Source organism: Aquarana catesbeiana, linkage group LG01 (assembly GCF_042186555.1).
Source record: "Aquarana catesbeiana isolate 2022-GZ linkage group LG01, ASM4218655v1, whole genome shotgun sequence".
NCBI lineage: Eukaryota > Metazoa > Chordata > Amphibia > Anura > Ranidae > Aquarana > Aquarana catesbeiana.
In genome coordinates, this window is record NC_133324.1 from 68635217 (window position 1) to 68654311 (window position 19095).

At 45.0% G+C, this 19095-nt stretch overlaps 1 protein-coding gene across 1 annotated transcript in view; it reads left to right on the top strand.

Moving 5' to 3' along the window:
- Window positions 1-19095, top strand: part of STARD6 (StAR related lipid transfer domain containing 6) — a 99281-nt gene that overhangs the window by 15948 nt on the left and 64238 nt on the right. Inside the window, exons 2-7 of the mRNA XM_073629710.1 lie at window positions 5898-5995; window positions 6077-6126; window positions 7520-7646; window positions 9742-9859; window positions 11341-11434; window positions 16082-16230. Of these exons, the coding sequence (XP_073485811.1) occupies window positions 5906-5995; window positions 6077-6126; window positions 7520-7646; window positions 9742-9859; window positions 11341-11434; window positions 16082-16230 (628 nt within the window). The 5' untranslated portion in view covers window positions 5898-5905. The remainder of the gene's footprint in view (window positions 1-5897; window positions 5996-6076; window positions 6127-7519; window positions 7647-9741; window positions 9860-11340; window positions 11435-16081; window positions 16231-19095) is intronic.

Here is a 19095-nt window from a genome sequence, read left to right on the forward strand (position 1 = left end):
TCCCTGATTGGTTACTAGAGGTTACTGCATATCCTTACCGCTCAATGATTGGTTGCAAGAGGTTAGTGCACAGCAATACTGCTCACTGATTGGTTGCTAAAGGTTACAGTGCATCATCTTCTCACTGCCTGCACACCATGGACTGGGGAGGTGAGGGGACACATCAATAGACAGAAAACTCTGAGGACATCTGGGATCAGTGGCAAAGCTGGGGAAGGGGGGTGTGATCAGTGGCAATGCTGGGGGGTTAATGGGAACAGTGGCAGTGGGGGGGGGATGGGATTAGTTAGGAGGCAGTACAGTGTGGCAAATTCTTAATCATGTAGAGCAAAGCTGGAAATCTTTGGAAAGTATATAGTGGGGGATTCTACCAATGTAATGGGGAATTTACAATGACCACCAATGTGAGGAGGGGATTTACACTGACTATCGATGTGAGGGGGAATTTGCACTGATCACCATGTAACGGGGGATTTTACGCCACCCACCAATAGAAAAGTGGGATATCTACACTGACACCAATGTAATAATTGCATTTACATCAACCACCAGTGTAAGGGGGAATATACAATGACCTCCATGTAAGGGGGAATTTACACTGACATCTATTGTCGAGGAGATTTGTACTGACCACCAATGTAAAGTGACACTTCTACACCGATCACCAATGTTAGGGGGATTTACACTGACCACCAATGTAAAGGGGGGTTTACACTGACCACCAGTCTAAGGGCAATTCTGTACTTACCACCAATGTAAAGGGAAATGTACACTGATCTCCAATGTTATGAAGAATTTACACTGACAACCAATGTAATGGGGGATTTTATTTCAACAGCCAATAAAAAGGGATTCCTACACTGGCCACCAATGTAAGGGGAATTTACACTCACCACCAATTAAAAGGGGGCTTCTACATGGACCCCCAATGTATGGGAGGATTCGAAATTGACCACAAATACAAGTTTTGATTTTTTTTTAACGATTACCAATATACTACGAGGGAGGGAGGTGTCTGAGGATCATGATGCCTGGTAACTTCTCGACAAAGTATGGTAGAACAATGAAAATGGTACCGCATGGAAGTCTATAAATGTATCTTCACTTTGAGACTAAAGATTATTACCTAACTGTAACTTATTGTTCTTTTGTTGCAAGGTACATTTATCTTGGCCAGATCTACACATCATACAGTTGGTGGCTTGTGAAAGTGTCATTGCCTAACATTTTGAGGGAACAGTTGCGTTATATGTTCCCTCAGAAGCCAAGATGACTCAAAACGGTATAAAACAATGCAGATAACTTCTGCTAAATTTGTGGTGAGGTTACATTTGCATCTCAAAAAAGTTCAGTATAACGGCAGTGGTAAAAAAGGCATACTGCCTATATTTTGAATGCAAAATAGGGGATCAGGACAAGAGTTGGGGCCCTCATTATTGTTGCATCACATGTGCCACTTATCTGTGTCATTGGCTAAACAAGAGGAAAAAGTCCATGCCTTACGCAGTCCCAATGGTGTGGAGGGAGCATGGAAATGTTACATGAAAAGCCAATAAATTGATGGAAAGTTATGTTATTGGTATTAATAAAAATATGCTTTTATAATGATTGGTGTGGCACCATTCTCATTGCTATATCACATTTTGCAGAAAAGTTATGGAGTATAAGAGCACACCCCCCTTGTAATTTAGAATTATTTTGATGCAATTTTGACCTGAAGCTGTATCTTGGAATCTTGAGCCAATTAATATTTAGGGCTTAATTTTTCTTTATTAGTGACCCAGTTCTGGTAAAATGTAGCTACTTTTATTTCTGAGGCTTTCTCCTTGTAGACCAGTGTTATCAGAGCAGCCCCATCAGTGCCCATCAGTGCTGTCCATCAGTGGTGCCCATTAGTGCAGCCCAGCAGTGCCTCCTCATCAGTGCAGCCTAATCAGTGCAGCCTGATCAGTGTTTCCTCATCAGTGCCGCCTATCAGTGTTTCCTCATCAGTGCTGCCCATCAGTGGTGCCCATTAGTGCAGCCCAATAATGCCTCCTCATCAGTGCTGCCCATCAGTGCCGCCTATCAGTGCAGCCTAATCCGTGCCTCCTCATCAGTGCCGCTTATTAGTGTTTCCTCATCAGTGCTGCCCATCAGTGCTGCCTATCAGTGCAGCCTAATCAGTGCCTCCTCATCAGTGCCGCCTATCAGTGTTTCCTCATCAGTGCTGCCCATCAGTGCCGCCTATCAGTGCAGCCTAATCAGTGCCTCCTCATCAGTGCCGCCTATGAGTGTTTCCTCATCAGTGCTGCCCATCAGTGGTGCCCATTAGTGCAGCCCAACAATGCCTCCTCATCAGTGCTGCCCATCAGTGCTGCCTATCAGTGCAGCCTAATCAGTGTCTCCTCATCAGTGCCGCCTATCAGTGTTTCCTCATCAGTGCTGCCCATCAGTGACGCCTATCAGTGCAGCCTAATCAGTGCCTCCTCATCAGTGCTGCTCATCAGTGGTGCCCATTAGTGCAGCCCAACAATGCCTCCTCATCAGTGCCGCCTATCAGTGTTTCCTTATCAGTGCCACCTATCAGTGCAGCCTAATCAGTGTTTCCTCATTAGTGCCGCTGTTCTGTCGAGAAGTGCCCCCCATCGAATAGTGCCGGTATGTACTGCACATGCGCCGTACGGAACAGCACAACAGCTGATTTGCCGATCAGCTGGGCTAACGTAACCAGGGCGCATGCGCACATCGTAGGAGGTATCTCTCGATGGGAGATACCATTTCAGAGGCACAATTGAAACCTAACAGCAGAGGGAGACCGTAGTTGTTAGATTGTGCCTCGCTGCTGCTGGAGGGGGGCTAGTGGCTTGGCTATGTTGAAGAGCTGGTTTTGTCTGCGTTGCAACCCGCCCTATCACACAGGCAAAAGCGGCTGTTCAACACAGCAAACCCGCCCTGCAACACAGACAGAACCGGACCATCAACACACTGTAAAGCCGCCCCGCAACAGCGAGGCACAATGTGAGAACTACAGTCTCCCCCCCGCTGTTTTTATAGGTTTCAATTGTGGCCGTGAAATGGTATCTCCCATCGAGAGATGCCTCCTACGATGTGCACTTGCAGGTCACTCCAGGTCCACTTGCAGGTCAGGTCACTCCAGCTGATCAGCAGATCAGCTGAAGTGCAGCTCCGCCCTGCGCATGCGCGGGCACTATTCGATGGGGGGGGCACTCCTCAACAGAACACCGCCTCATCAGTGTTCATCAGTGCCGCCTATCAGTGCCCATCAGTGAAGGAGAAAAATTACCTATTTGCAAACTTTTATAACAGAAACTAAGAAAACGTTTTGCGTCATTACAAAATAAATGGGTGCAAATTGCACTGCAAACACTCGCATGTGATTTGAACAGGAATGCAGTGCGATTCCTGTCCAAATCGCATGCAATTTCCCCCACCGCTCCTGTGTGTGTGTTTGTACAGAAAGGGATAAAAGCGCCATCTAGTGGGCAGTTTTAAAAATGTTAGAACTCACAGTATATATATATGACCACATGCAAAATAATCTACATACTGTAGGTGCCCAGATCCCGCTGATGATAGCAAATCAGGGCCGGTGGAGGTGCTCACAGGGCTGTAGGAGAAGTTCCGGGACCCCGTAGGTATAGAGCGGAAGTGATGTCAGCACGGGGGCGGACCGCCTCTACATTTCCTCCAGCCCCGTGAGCCCCTCCAGCAGTGCAATTTGCGTGCATTTATTTTGTAATGACGCAAATGGTACCGCAAAGTATCGTTATCTGCGGCATTTGGGTGAGCATTGATACTTGCAAATGCTTGGTATCGGCATCCCCAGTTTCTATTTTTGATAAATAATCAAAACTGAATCAAAAATGTTTGAAATAAAAAAAAAAATTAATAATTTTAGGGTAGTATGCGCCTGGGGATCAATGCACAGAATGCCGGCAGTGCTGCATCTAAACACCAGAGACTCCTAAATTGGCTCTGTCCCCACTGGGAACATTTACCCTCTCTATTTGTCCTTATGACCATTTTACCAGAATAAAATATCTTCTACTGACAGCTGTCTAATCACGGCCAATAAAACGGAACAATCAATGTCGATTCGTCAAAATGATTTAATCAGACCCTGATTGAGTGAGACAATCATGTTCAAACCATCTACGATTGTAGCCTAAAAAAAGAAAACAAATGCAGCCATCACACCTAATGATTGATAAGCTTCAATATATGACATTTTTTATTTTAGATTTAATACCGATTTAACCACTTGCTGACCATATACTGTAAATATACAATGGCAAGGCAGCTCCCGTGGGCAGGATCCTGTACCGGTACGTGACCCTGCACTTCCAGGACTGGGGCGCGCATGCACATCGCCGGAGACCCGCCCCTCCCTGTGATTGGATACAGCGGGTTTGCGGATGCAATGTCTGCCGGGACCCGCCGATCGTTCGGCACACAAGCAGAACATCGGTCTGTAAACAAGGCCGATCGCCGTTCTGTGAGAAGGGAAGGCTGTGATCCTGTGTTCCTACAAAGCAGAAAGACGGATCTCTGCCTTCCCACAGTACAAGCACCTCCCACACAGTTAGCAAGGACTCCCTAGACCATGGGCATACCTCCCAACATTTTGAGATGGGAATGAGGGACACCTACTAGCAAATGTATGTAGGCATAGGACACACCCCCTGCCACACCCCTTAAAGGGGACATAACCAAAAAGAAAGTTATTTAAATCCACAAGTGCTTTATTTTACCACTAATAGTTCTTTATATTGGCTTTTGAAATTGACAAATGCAGAAATGTAGAAATTGGATGAAAGGTTTAGCACTGGGAAACACTTTTTGAAAGATAAAAAGTGAATTTTATATACAACTATATAGATCAGACCAAAATGAGGGACAAATGAGGAGGAAAGAGGGACAGAGGGACATTGCTCCAAATCAGGGACAGTCCCTCGAAATCAGGGACAGTTGGGAGCTATGGCCATGGGTGCTCAACCTGTGGCCCTCCACTACAAGTCCCATCATGCCTCTGCCTTTGGGGAGTCATGCTTATAACTGTCAGGAACTTGCAATGCCTCATGGGACTTGTAGTTCTACAACAGCTGGAGGGCCACAGGTTGAGCACCCATGCCCTAGGCACTCATTTAACCCTTTGATCACCCCTGATGTTAACCCCTTCCCTGCCAGTGTCATTAGTACAGTGACAGTGCATATTTTTAACACTGATCACTGTATTATTGTCACTGGTCCCCAAAAAGTGTCACTTAGTGTCAGATTTGTCCGCCGCAATGTCGCAGTTCCACTATAAGTCGCTGCTTGCAGCCATTACTAGTAATAAAAAATAAAAAAATAAAAATTCCATAAATCTATCCCATAGTTTGTAGACGCTATAACTTTTGCGCAAACAAATCAATATAAGCTTATTGGGATTTTTTTTTTTTTTTTTTACCAAAAATATGTAGCAGAATACATATTGGCCTAAATTGATGAAGAAATTAGATTTAAAAAAAAAATTTTATTGGATATGTTTTATAGCAGAAAGTAAAAAATATTTTTTCAAAATTGTTGCTCTTTTTTTTTGTTTATAGCGCAAAAAATAAAAACCGCAGAGGTGATCAAATACCACCAAAGGAAAGCTCTATTTGTGGAAAAAAAAAGGACATCAATTTTAATTGGGTACAACATCACACGACCGCGCAATTGTTAAAGTAACGCAGTGCCGTATTGCAAAAAATTGCCTGGTCATGAAGGGGGGGTAAACCTTCTGGATGGGAAGTGGTTAAGTGCAGTTTTTCTGTAATTGCTCCTGGATTACTTTAGTTGGTTTATATTGTGTTCAGTGTTCTTTAATCGTCTATTATATGTTACATTTAAAGAATCCCTAAATTTTTAAGATTCCAGGATGGATTATAAGAAGATAGCGGATGAGATTTCCCAGAAGATTTTATCCTATCATGAGGATACCTCTGGCTGGAAAGTGGCCAAATCTACCGTGAGTTCAGATCATCCTGATGAGTAAAATACATCATTTCCACAGAAAATAATGTCTAATGTGATCTATTGTTCCTCCTAGAACAACATCATTGTTTCATGGAAACCGTCCACTGAATACTCAGGAAGTATGTAAGTAATGACAACCAGAGTGGAGGAGGTCCAAGGAGTGGGATTCTGTACCAGCAGCTGGTGCTCAAAATTTTTGGGTGGGGCACAAACAAACTGAAAAATTCTGAAAAAAAACAAACCATCAAACGCAGCCACTGTGCCCATCAAATGCAGCCACCGTGCCCATCAAACGCAGACACCGTGCCCATCAAATGCAGACACCGTGCCCATCAAATGCAGCCACCGTGCCCATCAAATGCAGACACCGTGCCCATCAAACGCAGCCACTGTGCCCATCAAATAGTGCCACTGTGCCCCATCAAATGCCACCACTGTGCCCATCAAAAGTTGTCACTGAGCCCCCTCCCCACCCGCTCGCTCGCTGTCTGCCCAGCACTTACCTTGTCTCGGTGGCTGGTCAGGCAGTGGGTGACGGCGGCAAGCTGGGGGACCTTGCAGTGGGTCAGGCACGGCGAGCTGTGTCCTCCATGTATCTCCTCCTGATAGGCGTCCAATCACGGCACCTCTCCTTTCAGCCAATCAGGTGATGGGTAACAGACCCGCGCTTCCTGATGGGCAGAGAGGCGGTTCAGTGTTAAAAAAGCAAATATTCATTCACTTTTCTAACACACCTGGGTGGACTCCGAGCACAATGCTTTGCGCTCCGAATTCACCCTATTTGAAGCCTATTAGAGCCTATGGCTGTAATCAGGTGCTTAAAAAATACACCCCCGCCGCTGCAATTCAAAAGGGGCCGGACTCCTAAATAGGGGGTGGCAGCAGCGGCCATGGATAGATTCATGCAATGCATGAATCTATCCATTAGCCATAGTGGGGATGGCTGGAGAGAGGGGGCGGTGCCCGAGCGCCCTTAATGGACGTACCGCCACTGTCCTGTACTGCAAATCATTACACTGGACAGGAATTCCTTATTAACCAATTGTGGACCGCCACGCCCACAATGTACTGGATGGGCACCCGTATGTTGCTGCCTGCTTTCGGTTTTATGGCACGCCCCCCCCCCCTGTCGACACCCACAGGTGTCTGTCAGCAGATCCCGGCCTGTGATTCACGCCCAGGACCCACTGATCGGCTGTGTCTGGAGGGAACGATCTCTCTGTTTCTTATCACTGCAAAGCAGCGATAAGAAAAAAGGAGATCTGTAGCAGAAAGCAGCACATAATACACTTAGTTAGGCACACATTTAAACCCTTAATCGCCCCTAGATGTTAACCCCTTCTCAGCCAGTGTCATTAGTACAGTGACAGTGAGGTTGATTTACTAAAACTGGAGAGTGCAAAATCTGGTGCAAAAAAAAACCTGACCAAAGAAGAACTATATGGGTGTAGTAGGTTGATGCGTTGGTTACAGGTTCATTATAATTCATATATGTCCTTTTTATCCCCCTATTCAGATACCGTGGAGAAGGGATAATTGAAGAAGTTCCAGAGAAAGTCATTCCATTTCTGTATATTGATGAACACAGGAACAAGTGGGACAAATCCTTGAAACATTACTCCATTCTAGAGCACATTGACCAGGTTCTCCACCTTCTATTATATTTGTGATAGATTTCACTAGGGGCTTGGCTATACAAAAAAATAAATAAAAATTGCAAATCATTTAATCTATCCTTATGAAGTCATACCTTATATGACTTGTTGTAGGCAGGTGCAATTAGCTAATCTGCCACTAGGTGGCTCTGTGCCAGAATAGAGTCTAGTTATATCAGACAGTGTCATCAGGTGCTAGGCCTCTTTCAGTTAGATCCCTCCTACAGTGAAGTCATGGGTGAGGCAGCAACCATATATTAGCCAGATAGGGAGGTGCTCTAATGCAGCTGGGGCATGGAAGCCAATCACCCTACACCAGTACATATATGACCAGCATGTGGAGTCCCGGTACAGGGCAGAAGGCTAGGGATGGAGTAGACCTGCACCGGCTGTAGACTTCCTGACCCTTATGTAGGTGGGGGCTAGGGCTTTTTACGCCAGGCCAAGAGTTTCCTTAGTAAGGTGCTTTGGGGCCCCCCAGGTCACCAGAACTAGTGTCCCCATTGGAAGATTTCCTCTCTAATACTTTTCTGGGAACAACCCAAAGTTTGAGATTTTCTTTTACTTTCAATGATAATGGTAAAAACAGGACAAATAAAGAGGGTGAATCTCCCTAACGGAGACACAGACAGTAGTAAAAACCTAATAGGGTTCTAAGCCCTCCCCACTCTATCCAAAACTGTAGTAAAAAAAAAATAATAATTTTGCCTTTAGTTATACTCTATTTCCTGTATCATCAGCTCCATCTAGTGGCCAAAATGTGGTATAGTTTTCTAAAATACCTGACTGAGAAAACTATACCGTATATAGCTAAACTTTACAAAAATTATATAATAATATAAAATAATAAGAATAAAAAATATGATGATAGTAAAAAAAAAATATCAAGAGTTATCCATTATATTCACACCTAAATGAAGGCCCAATTTGTCCTGGAAAAAAAAAACCATGGTGTAACTCACCCGGGTGCCTGGAGATTTTGCAGGGCCCGTTCACACTTAACAGACAGCTGCTGGAGAAGTAAATTGCAGTGATTTACCTCTCCAGCAGCTGTCCATTCTGACTGCGGTAGGGGGCGCTGTGGTGTAAGATTCACTGCATCACACAGCTCCCTTTTTATAGAAACTTTATTTGAAGTGCACAAAAGTGACACTTCATTCATGTCACTGTGCAGCAGCATGTTTGGGCTGTGTGCCAGTGTGAATAGGACACAAAAACAATTGTTTCCTGTGTGTCCTTGTGGTGACTGGTCTTTTACAGTGCAAAAAAAAAAAAAAAAAAAACACCAGTCACCACACATAGTGTGAATTGGCCTTTAACTAGTTGCCGCACGCCCACCGTTAAATGATGGTGGGGCGGTGCGGCTCTCGTTCTGGGACGCCGTCATATGATGGCGTCCCAGAACAGCCAGTCTTGCGCTCTCGCAGGGGCGTGCAGGACACAGCGCAACCCCGATCTCTGTAAAGAGTCACGTCCGCGGCTCTTTAACCATGTGATCGGCTGTGTCCAATCACAGCCGGTCACATGTAAACACGGAGATGACGGTAATCGGTGCTCCTCACCTCACACTGACAGATTGTGTGGCGAGGAGAGCCGATCAGCGGCATCTCCTCACAGGAGACATCTACACATGTCATCAGGGCACTGATCATCAATACAGTAGTGACACCAGTGCCACAAATCAGTGCCAGATCAGTGCCCACCACCGCCTACAAGTGCTACCAATCAATGCCCATCCGTGCTGGCTATCAGTCCCGCCTATCAATGCTGCCCATCAGTGCCCATCACTGCAGTCCATCAATGCCCATAAGTGCCACCCATCAATGCCCATTAGTGCCCATTAGTACCGCCTATCCGTTCTGCCTATCAGTGCCCACCAGTGCCAATCAGTGCCACCTATTAGTGCCCATCAGTGCCACATAACAGTGCCCATCAGTGCCGCCTATCAGTGCCACCTATCAGTGCCTATAAGTGCGGCATATTAGTGCCTCCTCATCAGTGCCACCTCATCAATGCCCTCGTCAAATCAATATGCTCTTCACCGTTATTGATGTTTTGTGCTAATAAAGTTTTCTTCTTGTAGGACACTGTGATCTGTCGCTCCATCACAGACAGTCATGGGATGGGGCTTATTTCATCCAGAGAGTTTGTGGATCTAGTACACATTAGGAGATATGAGGGAGGAGTCGTCACCACTAATGGTGAGTGCGTTTCTGTCATTATTATTTCTTTTTCATCTTGTGCACCTAATTATGAATCCACCCCTCTGTAAATGAGTCTAAAGCTCCCATTGGATGGCTGCAGCAGGTGGGCGGAGCTGGGAACTCAGGTGCAGAGATTTCATTGCCCTATTTCCTCCAACCTTTCAGATGATAGAACTATCTATTTCTGTGGAGAGATCCTAAACATTATTTGTATATCATATTTGTTGCCACTTCTGATTTTTACAACCTAGAATTCCTCTTGGGTGGAGTTGGGTGGAGTTATGAAGATATCAAAATGTCTTGGTTGATGCAGTGAGTATTAGTACTAGCAGTGGCGGTGGCGGCTGGTGTTTTTTTTTGTTTGGGGGGGGTGGCAAACAACCACCCCTCTGCTTGTCAGCACCTCAAACTCTCCCAACCCGACCCCCTCGCTGTCTGCCTGTCCACCGGCACTTACCCTATCTAGGCAGCGGGCACATCGGGCAGCGGCAGGCACATCAGGGATTGGTGGGCACATCGGACAGCGGCGGGTACATTGGGCATCGGCAGGCACATCGGGCAGCGACAGGGACATCGGGCAGCGGCGGACCCTATTTTGAAGGTGTTTCAAAAAAACACCCCCCGCCATAGGAATTCATGCGCCCGGTGTCCTGAAAAGGGCCGGGTGCATGGATAGGGAGGGCGGCGGTGCTGGATAGAGGAGGTGGCACCCGTGCGCCCACAATGGACGGGCCGCCCATTATTCCTACTAGACTTCACTTGTATGCAGGCCACACTGGGTAACACCAACATGTGAAATGAAGCCTCCTTGACTGAAGGAATGAAATGGGCAGGACAGGGACAGTAAGGTTGAGCAGGAACAAGCTAGATGATGCGGTCAGTACAAGGGGTGGGCATGAGGGGTGGCTGCTCTGGGCGCAATTGTTTCCTGTAGGGAATGGGGTGCCTTCCTTCTGTTACAAGACTGACAGGAGTAATGACAACGGCATCACTACTCTTGTCAGCCCAGCCCTGGGAGCAGCCAGGAGAAGAGGAGAGAGCCGGGAGACGGTGAGGGCTGTGTTCTTTCTCCTCCTCCTCCTTCTTGCCAGTGCAGTGCTCCTGTATTACAAGCAGGTGGCGGTGTTCACAGACGCACAGGAGCTGCACTAGCAGGAAGGATGAATGGGAGAGAGAGCACAGCCTGCACCACCGAGCGCAGAAGTGTCCAAGTCGAAAGTGGAGGAGACAGCGATCAACACAAGCATGTGCTCAACGTTAAAACTGAGCTCCACAGTGATTTTGACAAGCCACTGACTGCTGAGCATAGGATCCCCTAAGCTTGCACATCATGAATGAATTACAATTAAAGGAATGAATACCCTGTATTTTACAGCTGCCCAGCTCTATGAGTTGGTACTGCCCTCTAATGGCCAAAATGTATCAATGCTGATTGAAAGTAAAAATATTTAATAAGCCCTTATTTATATTCCATTCAGGTATAAGTATTGATTATGAAAAATGCCCAGTAAATTCCTCAAATGTCCGAGGCTTCAATTACCCAACTGGATATATATGTTCACCGCTGCCTGAGTAAGTACCCCAGAACAATGTAGGTCTTATTTTCAAACGTGTCTTTGCCTGAGCCGTAAATCCTATAATAACATTTCATTTGTTAAAGCGTTATGTATCATAATCAGTTGTGTTTTTTACATTTTATTTTTTAATTTTTATTAAATGCTTCTCTACTTTTTACCCTTTTGTTGCATGTCAGCTTTGCAGACCTCTTGCAGCCTCATTACAGCCACGTCCTGTCTACATGCACGCCAGCAATGGTTGCATGGCATTTCTCAGGGCAGATTTTCTGATGGTGGCAACAGTGGACCGTGCCTCCGTAATGTGCATTACAATGGCCACTGGTAGTTTCAGTCAGTGCCTGGGTGACAGGAACAGGATTAAAGTTAGGAGACAGGAACAGTGCGTTGTCACCCTAGAACAGGAAGTGCCCGAACAAGAACCATCAGGGCAGGATCACCAGAGATTATTTCAAACTAAAGTTTATTCTGCTTAAATTTCGCCCTCCCTTTTTCTTTTTTCTTCCTCTCTCCATCAACATTGGTGTGTCATCTAATTAAAGTAATAGTAAACACACACACTTTTTATTGAAAAAAAACCTCTAAGTACCTTTTTCCTAATCGATATACAGCTGTCACATGATCCAGCTCTTTACCAGCCTGTCTGCAGGGAAACTTAAGCAGGAGGAGCTTCTAGTCTTCTGTTGCTGGTCATATGTTCAAAAAAGGGAAAAAAAAACAGCCTTTGGAATACAGAGTAAAAATAAATAATTAATATTAATGTAGCACCCTCTACCTGAAGGTAGGTGCTAGATTAGTATTTTTCTATAGCTCAGGGTCCAAGTGCAGGTAAATTTAGCCAGGCCTGTGCTTTAGGCTAAGCCTGGTTGTTTTGATTTGGGACTGGGAGTGTTTGGTGTGGTGGGAGGTGTGGCCACCTGTGCTCTGACACAGAAGTGCCTCCCCTGCTTTCAGACAGATTGTTCTGGAAGAGAGGTTGGACCTGAGGTTTGAGTGGCAGGCAGCTCATGTGAGGAGCTCTGACCAATTACCCTTAGGTATTGGCAGGGGGCAGGCCTCCTATATAAGCTGAGGTTACATGCTGCCAGGGAGGAGTTCTGGAGAGCAGGAAAAGACATAATGGGGATGCTCCGAGCGCAGAGGAGGGATAGAGGAACCACTAGGGGGGAGTCCTAGGTAAAGATCTTCACTCCTGAAGTGGTGTCAAGTTGCTGTGACCGGGGAACACAGGACTCGTATACTAGAAAAGATCAGTCCAGAAGAAGTAGCAGTAAAGCGGAGGAGAGTAGATCAGCGTTCTGTGACCGGGGACACAGAACTATCCCCTTTTGGGAGAAGGTCAGTGTGAGAGAAACAGAAGAGGAGAAGCTATCGAGAGTAGTGCAGAATGCTGTGGCCCGGGGAACGCAGCATTGACAGTTATGGACTGGCTGGGAACAGTAGTCCGCCCATTACCATGTGTCAGGTGATCGGGGGGAGGTACTGAGTATCTCTGGTCTGGTTAAGCGCATTGGTAATACCTTCCAAAAGACTATGTGGCTGTCTGATTCATTGAGCTATCGGGGAGCTGTGTAGGCCTCTGGCTCTTTGATTCGCAGAGGCAATACCATTACGGTCTGGAAGGTGGAATTATTCAGAGTGATTCTTTCGTGTCCCAATGGAAGTGAAGAAATAGTATGTCAGTAGTTTTACAGTGAAGGATTTTTACAAGGAGCAACAGTCTGCAGAGAAGTTATTCAAAGGAAGGAGACTGGGGGTGCAAGGTGTGCATCCAGTTTTGCAAGGCCAAGGCCACTGAATAACATTTTACAATGCTAAAATGCTATGGACATCTCATATCATCCTTTATCCCACCCAAGTTGTATCCTGCAATAAACATAAGAAAACTGCGCAAATGACTGTTCATTCTCTTAACTGATAGATGGGGGTCTGGCAGCAGGGTGATTGGCGGATTGCTAGTAACCAAGTGGTGACCACACCGCTACATTAATAAACTGTTTTAAATTGTCATACAAATATATATATTTGAAATTAAATCTTTATTATTGTTTGGCAATAACATGTTGTGGGCGGATTTCTGTCAGTCTTAGGCTGTGTCACGCCCCTCCAGCCTGTGTCTTAGAATATGAGGGAGGTGAAGCCTCCATTAATCTACATGTAATATCCTGCCTCCAGTGTGTTTAGCTGGTTAGTGGACATGAATGGAGGGAGTGGGCTGTCATTTATCACTGTGTATACACCCACATGTGTGACTCTATAGTCACATTGGCTGCTTTAGATGTGATAGGGGGAGGAAATGCTCAGCATAGAAACTCACTGAAAACTGAGCATGTGCAAAGTTGCCACCACAGCTCTGCAAAATCCCTAGCTGAACTGGGGACATGGACAGAAGGGAGAGCAGCAGGATCAACCAGGTGTTTTGCAAAACACAGAAAACGAATCTCATAGTGACTGAGTGAGTATGAACAGCATGTAATACAGCATTTATTTATTTTTATAGTTTTTTATGATGTGGGTTTAGTGACACTTTAATGCTGAATGCTGGGGGTACAATAAGGATGTCATCTTTCTTGATGACATCAGCAGTGCTCCTTCCCCCTCACTATGCCCAAAAGCCAGCTCATTCTGATGAAGCTTGCCTGGTTCTCACATTCCCAATAACCCATCATTATGATGGTTGCCTATCATAAGTCATCAGAAGAGCACAATCTACCAAGTCAAAGGCCTTTTCCAGGACTAAGAAAAGCATGACCCTTCTAAGATTGATATCAGCAGCGTTATTTGGCATAATGCCCATTTGGTCTGAGGAGATCAATAAATGGAGTACAGCAGTAAGCCTAGTAGCTAACATTTTTGTAAGGATTTTCCATTAGGTTCTATTTTAAAATGATGTCACGTATCTTCAATTTCCTTATACGACCTTCTACTGGAAGAAATTGTTGTCTTTTTACTTTTACTCTGTACATCTGTGTGTAGGCAGGTGCAGTCTACTTTCCCCACTGCAGGTGGTACTCTCCGCAGTGGCATTGTTGTTGCAAAGGAAGTCGGGAGGAACAGGGTTCCTCTATGGTTTCCTGGGTCGCTGGGGAAGCTATCCTATTGGGTGCTGCCACCCCATGTGACTCTGGCAGCCATCTTGGGTCAGGCAGAGCCTATTTAAATCCCTGGCTCTCAGGTTTGGCACACATTTTGCGAGTGGGCAGTGTAGGGACAGGCACCCTGCCTGTTAGGGACAGTTTTGGTGGTAGGGAAAGTTTCCTGATGAGGAGGGAAAGTGTAGGGTCTGCAACTCCTCTGGACATCTTCCTGATAGGGTACGAGGCAACCAGGCCGCATTCTGCCCCTTTTACCACTGCTTCAGTTTGGATGAGCATCATTCCATTCATATTTCTGCAAACCGTGAGTGTGCACCCAGTTGGATGGTCTTCCCTCCGGGTTCTATTGTGAACTCTTTCTGAATACTTCAATAAGTTATTTATTGCACCCATAGCGCTACCCCTGAAGCAGCTGGTTACTTGTTCCCTCTAGTCCTGAACAGCCAGGCAACACACATTTCCAACTTGCAGCCAGGCACAAGAAATCAGTCCATGGGCTTATTTTTGTTATTTTATTGGGGAAAACAACTTGGATAGGGTATAGGGATTATGAGATGCCCAACTTGACTTGAAGAACAACAGATGAGGCAACTTCCTTCCTGTTGCTCTGCTTGCTAGAAACACCCAGTCTCTTGGATTAGTGGCAAAGTCCCTTCTGAACCAGGAGCTCTTAGCCCCCTTTTGAAAAACAGATGATGCAAAATTACAGCCAGGAGTATCTCTTCTCACCTTGTAAAACTGCTCCCAGCTCCACCGCCTGCAGGTACTACCAGCCCTCCTGGTTGCTTGTCTACCAGCCCACCCAGCTGCTCTGAAGATCTCCAAGGACAAGAGATAAAGGGTTAAGCACAGCGCTGTCCTTTAAAAGCTTGCTACATGTGGCAGTCTCTACCCTTGTGAATCTCTGGGTGTGCTGATGTACTCACTCTATCCTCCTTGCAACCTTCTGCTCCTAGACAAGATTCTTTCTCAAACTGGACACTAAAATGATTCTTCCAAGCCAGCCTGAGAGCCCCCCCCCCAGACTTAGGGGACCCCCTCCCAGGCGACCGACAGCCACCTCAGCACTCCATCTTCCACCTGACTCCCTGCTGCTCAGACTCCACCATATTTATGGGCTGGTTCAACCACAATGCCAGGCGTCCTGCCTGGGGATTGGCCCAAACTCCTATCAACATTTAGACGCAGCCTTTTTAGATCCACTTCTAGGAGTTTCCAGGGACCTCTAGAACCAGGGGGAGACAATAGAGGACTGGTCTGTAGAGCCTTCCAGCCTGACCTACATACAGACTCACACAGTTACCAAGAGTCATACCAAAATAAACTAACCTACACTAACACTAGTAGCACACTAGAAGGTGCTACACACCCAACTGTGTGAATAATTGCCATCTCGCCATGCTGCACCCCACCTACATGTGTTAAACTTTTGCTAAATGGTAAAGAAGGAAAAACACAACAAGCTGCGGAAATGGCCACTCCGTAACGCCAAATGTGGAATTTTCTTATTGCGTACTATAATTATTTTATCGTTCTTTTGTTTACTGCAGGAACCCAGCACATTCCAAGCTTGTGGTCTACATCCAGACAGAACTTGGTGGTCTTCTACCGCGAGCTGTGGTGGAGTCAGCATTACCCAACAACATAATCAGCTTCATCACCAGCGTTCAGGAAGAAATTAAAAAATTTTACCAGGACAGAAACTGAATTATCTTTCAATGTAATAATGGCTCTCTGCCTCCGGGGAGGACAGTGAAGATGCATCACTGAATTATAGGCTACTGGGAAGACAAATGCAAATATAAATGGACTCTGATATGCTAAGGTGGTTGTGCCAACAAAACATTTTATCTACACAGATTACACTTCTGAAAAAAATTCTTATGTACCCCAAAATTACCAACTTACCCACCGAGTTGGACAGTCCAAACAAATACAATATTTTAGCACTGGAAAGTTGAATAGGGCAATATAAAAGCACAAATTTTTCAGTTCTTTAATCAAATGTTTTTTTTTTTTTTATTCTTTTTATTGTACAATTTTTTTTTTTAAAGCAAGTACAAAAAAAAAACAAAACAAAAAAAAAAAAACAGAGTGCAAAATGGCCACAACCGGCCCCAAATGTGGTTACACAGGACTGTCAATAGTAAAAACATACACATAACTATTCCCCCCACTCGCACCCACCCCCTCCCTATCAATTTTTTTTTTTTAAATATAAGGAGTGAAGGTACCTAAATCTGACCAGATATCAGCCTCTTGCAGTCCTTATACAGCACAGGCCAGACTGGGGAAGTGCAGAGAGTGTGCCGATAGGAGAGATGAGCTCAGCAGTCTGCTGCTTCTACTTGCACTGTCCAGTCACAGGCTGGGGAAGGAACAAGACTTTTACAGTACATTTAAAAAGTATTCATACCCCTTGAAATTTTACACATTTTGTCATGTTACAACCAAAAACATAAATGTATTTTATTGGGATTTTATGTGACAGACCAACACAAAGCGGCACATAATTGTGAAGTGGAAGGAAAATGGTTTTCAATTTTTTTTGCAAATAAATATGTGAAAAGTGTGGCATGCATTTGTATTCAGCCCCCCCGAGTCATTACTTTGTAGAACCACCTTTCACTGCAATTACAGCTGAAAGTCTTTTTAGGGATGTCTCTACCAGAGTGACATTTTTGCCCATTCTTCTTTGCAAAATAGCTCAAGCTCTGTCAGATTAGATGGAGAGCGTCTGCGAACAGCAATTTTTTCAGTCTAGCCACACATCCTAAATTGGATTTAGGTCTGGACTTTGACTGGGCCATTCTAACACATGCATTTGCTTTGATCTAAACCATTCCATTGTAGCTCTTGCTGTATGTTTAGGGTCGTTGTCCTGCTGGAAGGTGAACCTCCACCCCAGTCTCAAGTCTTTTGCAGACTCTAACAGGTTTTCTTCTAAGATTGCCCTGTATTTGGCTACATCCATCTTCCCATCAACTCTGACCAGCTTCCCTGTCCCTGCTGAACAAAAGCATCCCCACAACATGATGCTGCCACCACCATGTTTCACGGTGGGGATGGTGTGTTCAGGGTGATGTGCAGGATTAGTTTTCCGCCACACATAGCATTTTGCTTTTAGGCCAAAGAGTAACATTTTGGTCTCATCTGACCAGAGCACCTTCTTCCACATTGCTGTGTCCCCCACATGGCTTCTCACAAACTCCAAACAGGACTCCTTATGGTTTTCTTTCAACAATGGCTTTCTTCTTGCCACTCTTCCATAAGGCCAGATTTGTGGAGAGCATGACTAAGATCCCTTTCACACTGAGGCGGTTTTCAGGCGTTTTAGGGCTAGAAAAGGCCTCTAAATAGGGGCGGTGCGCTTGCCCCAGTGTGAAAGGGGTCTTATAGTTGTCCTGTGGACAGATTCTCCCACCTGAGCTGTGGATCTCTGCAGCTCCTCCAGAGTTACCATGGGCCTCTTGGCTGCTTCTCTGATAAAAGCTCTCCTTGCCCGGCCTGTCAGTTTAGGTGGACGGCCATGTCTTGGTAGGTTTTCAGTTGTGCCATGCACTTTCCATTTTCGGGTGATGGATTGAACAGTGCTCCATGAGATGTTCAAAGCTTGGGATATTTTTTATAACCTAACCCTGCTTTAAACTTCTCCACGACTTTATCCGTGACCTGTCTGGTATGCTCCTTGGCCTTCATGATGCTGTTTGTTCACTAAAGTTCTCTAACAAACCTCTGAGGTCTACACAGAACAGCTGTATTTATACTGAGATTAAATCACACACAGGTGGATTGTATTTACTAATTCGATGACTTCTGAAGGCAATTGGTTCCACTAGATTTTAGTTAGGGGTATGAGATTAAAGGGGGCTGAATACAAATGCACCCCACACTTTTCACAGATTTATTTGTAAAAAATGTTGAAAACCATTTATCATTTTTCTTCCACTTCACAATTATGTGTCACTTTGTGTTGGTCTATCACATAAGATCCCAATAAAATACATTTATGTTTTTGGTTGTAATATGACAAAATGTGGAAAATTTCAAGGAGTATGAATACTTTTTCAAGGTACTGTAAGTTTTTCTAAACTGCAGAAGAGAGCAGGACTGTGCTGTGTGCCAGCAGTATGTAAATCTCAGGACTAAGGCTCGATTCACACCTATGCATGTTGCTTTTGAGCGTTTTTGGAGGTCTTTTTTTCATGCTTGCCACGTTTTTGAGCCGCGTTTTTGCCGCGATTTTGCCGCGATTTGCGGTTTTTTGTTTTTTTTTTTTTACAGTTTTTTTTTACAGTCTTAAAAAAAATGAAAAAAAAAAAAAAAAAACCGGCAAAAACGCATCAAAAACGCACCAAAAACGCTGCAAAAACGGTGCACTTGCGTTTTTGATGCTTGTCCATTGAAATCCATTACATGCAAAACGCTGCTTTTTGCATGAAAAAAAGTCCCCCACCCTTTCCAAAAATGCAGAGAAACAAAAAGGCATTGATGTGAACATGTTCCATAGGAACCCATGTTAAAAAATTCCCGTGCATTTCTGCAAAATGCAAAATGCATCAAA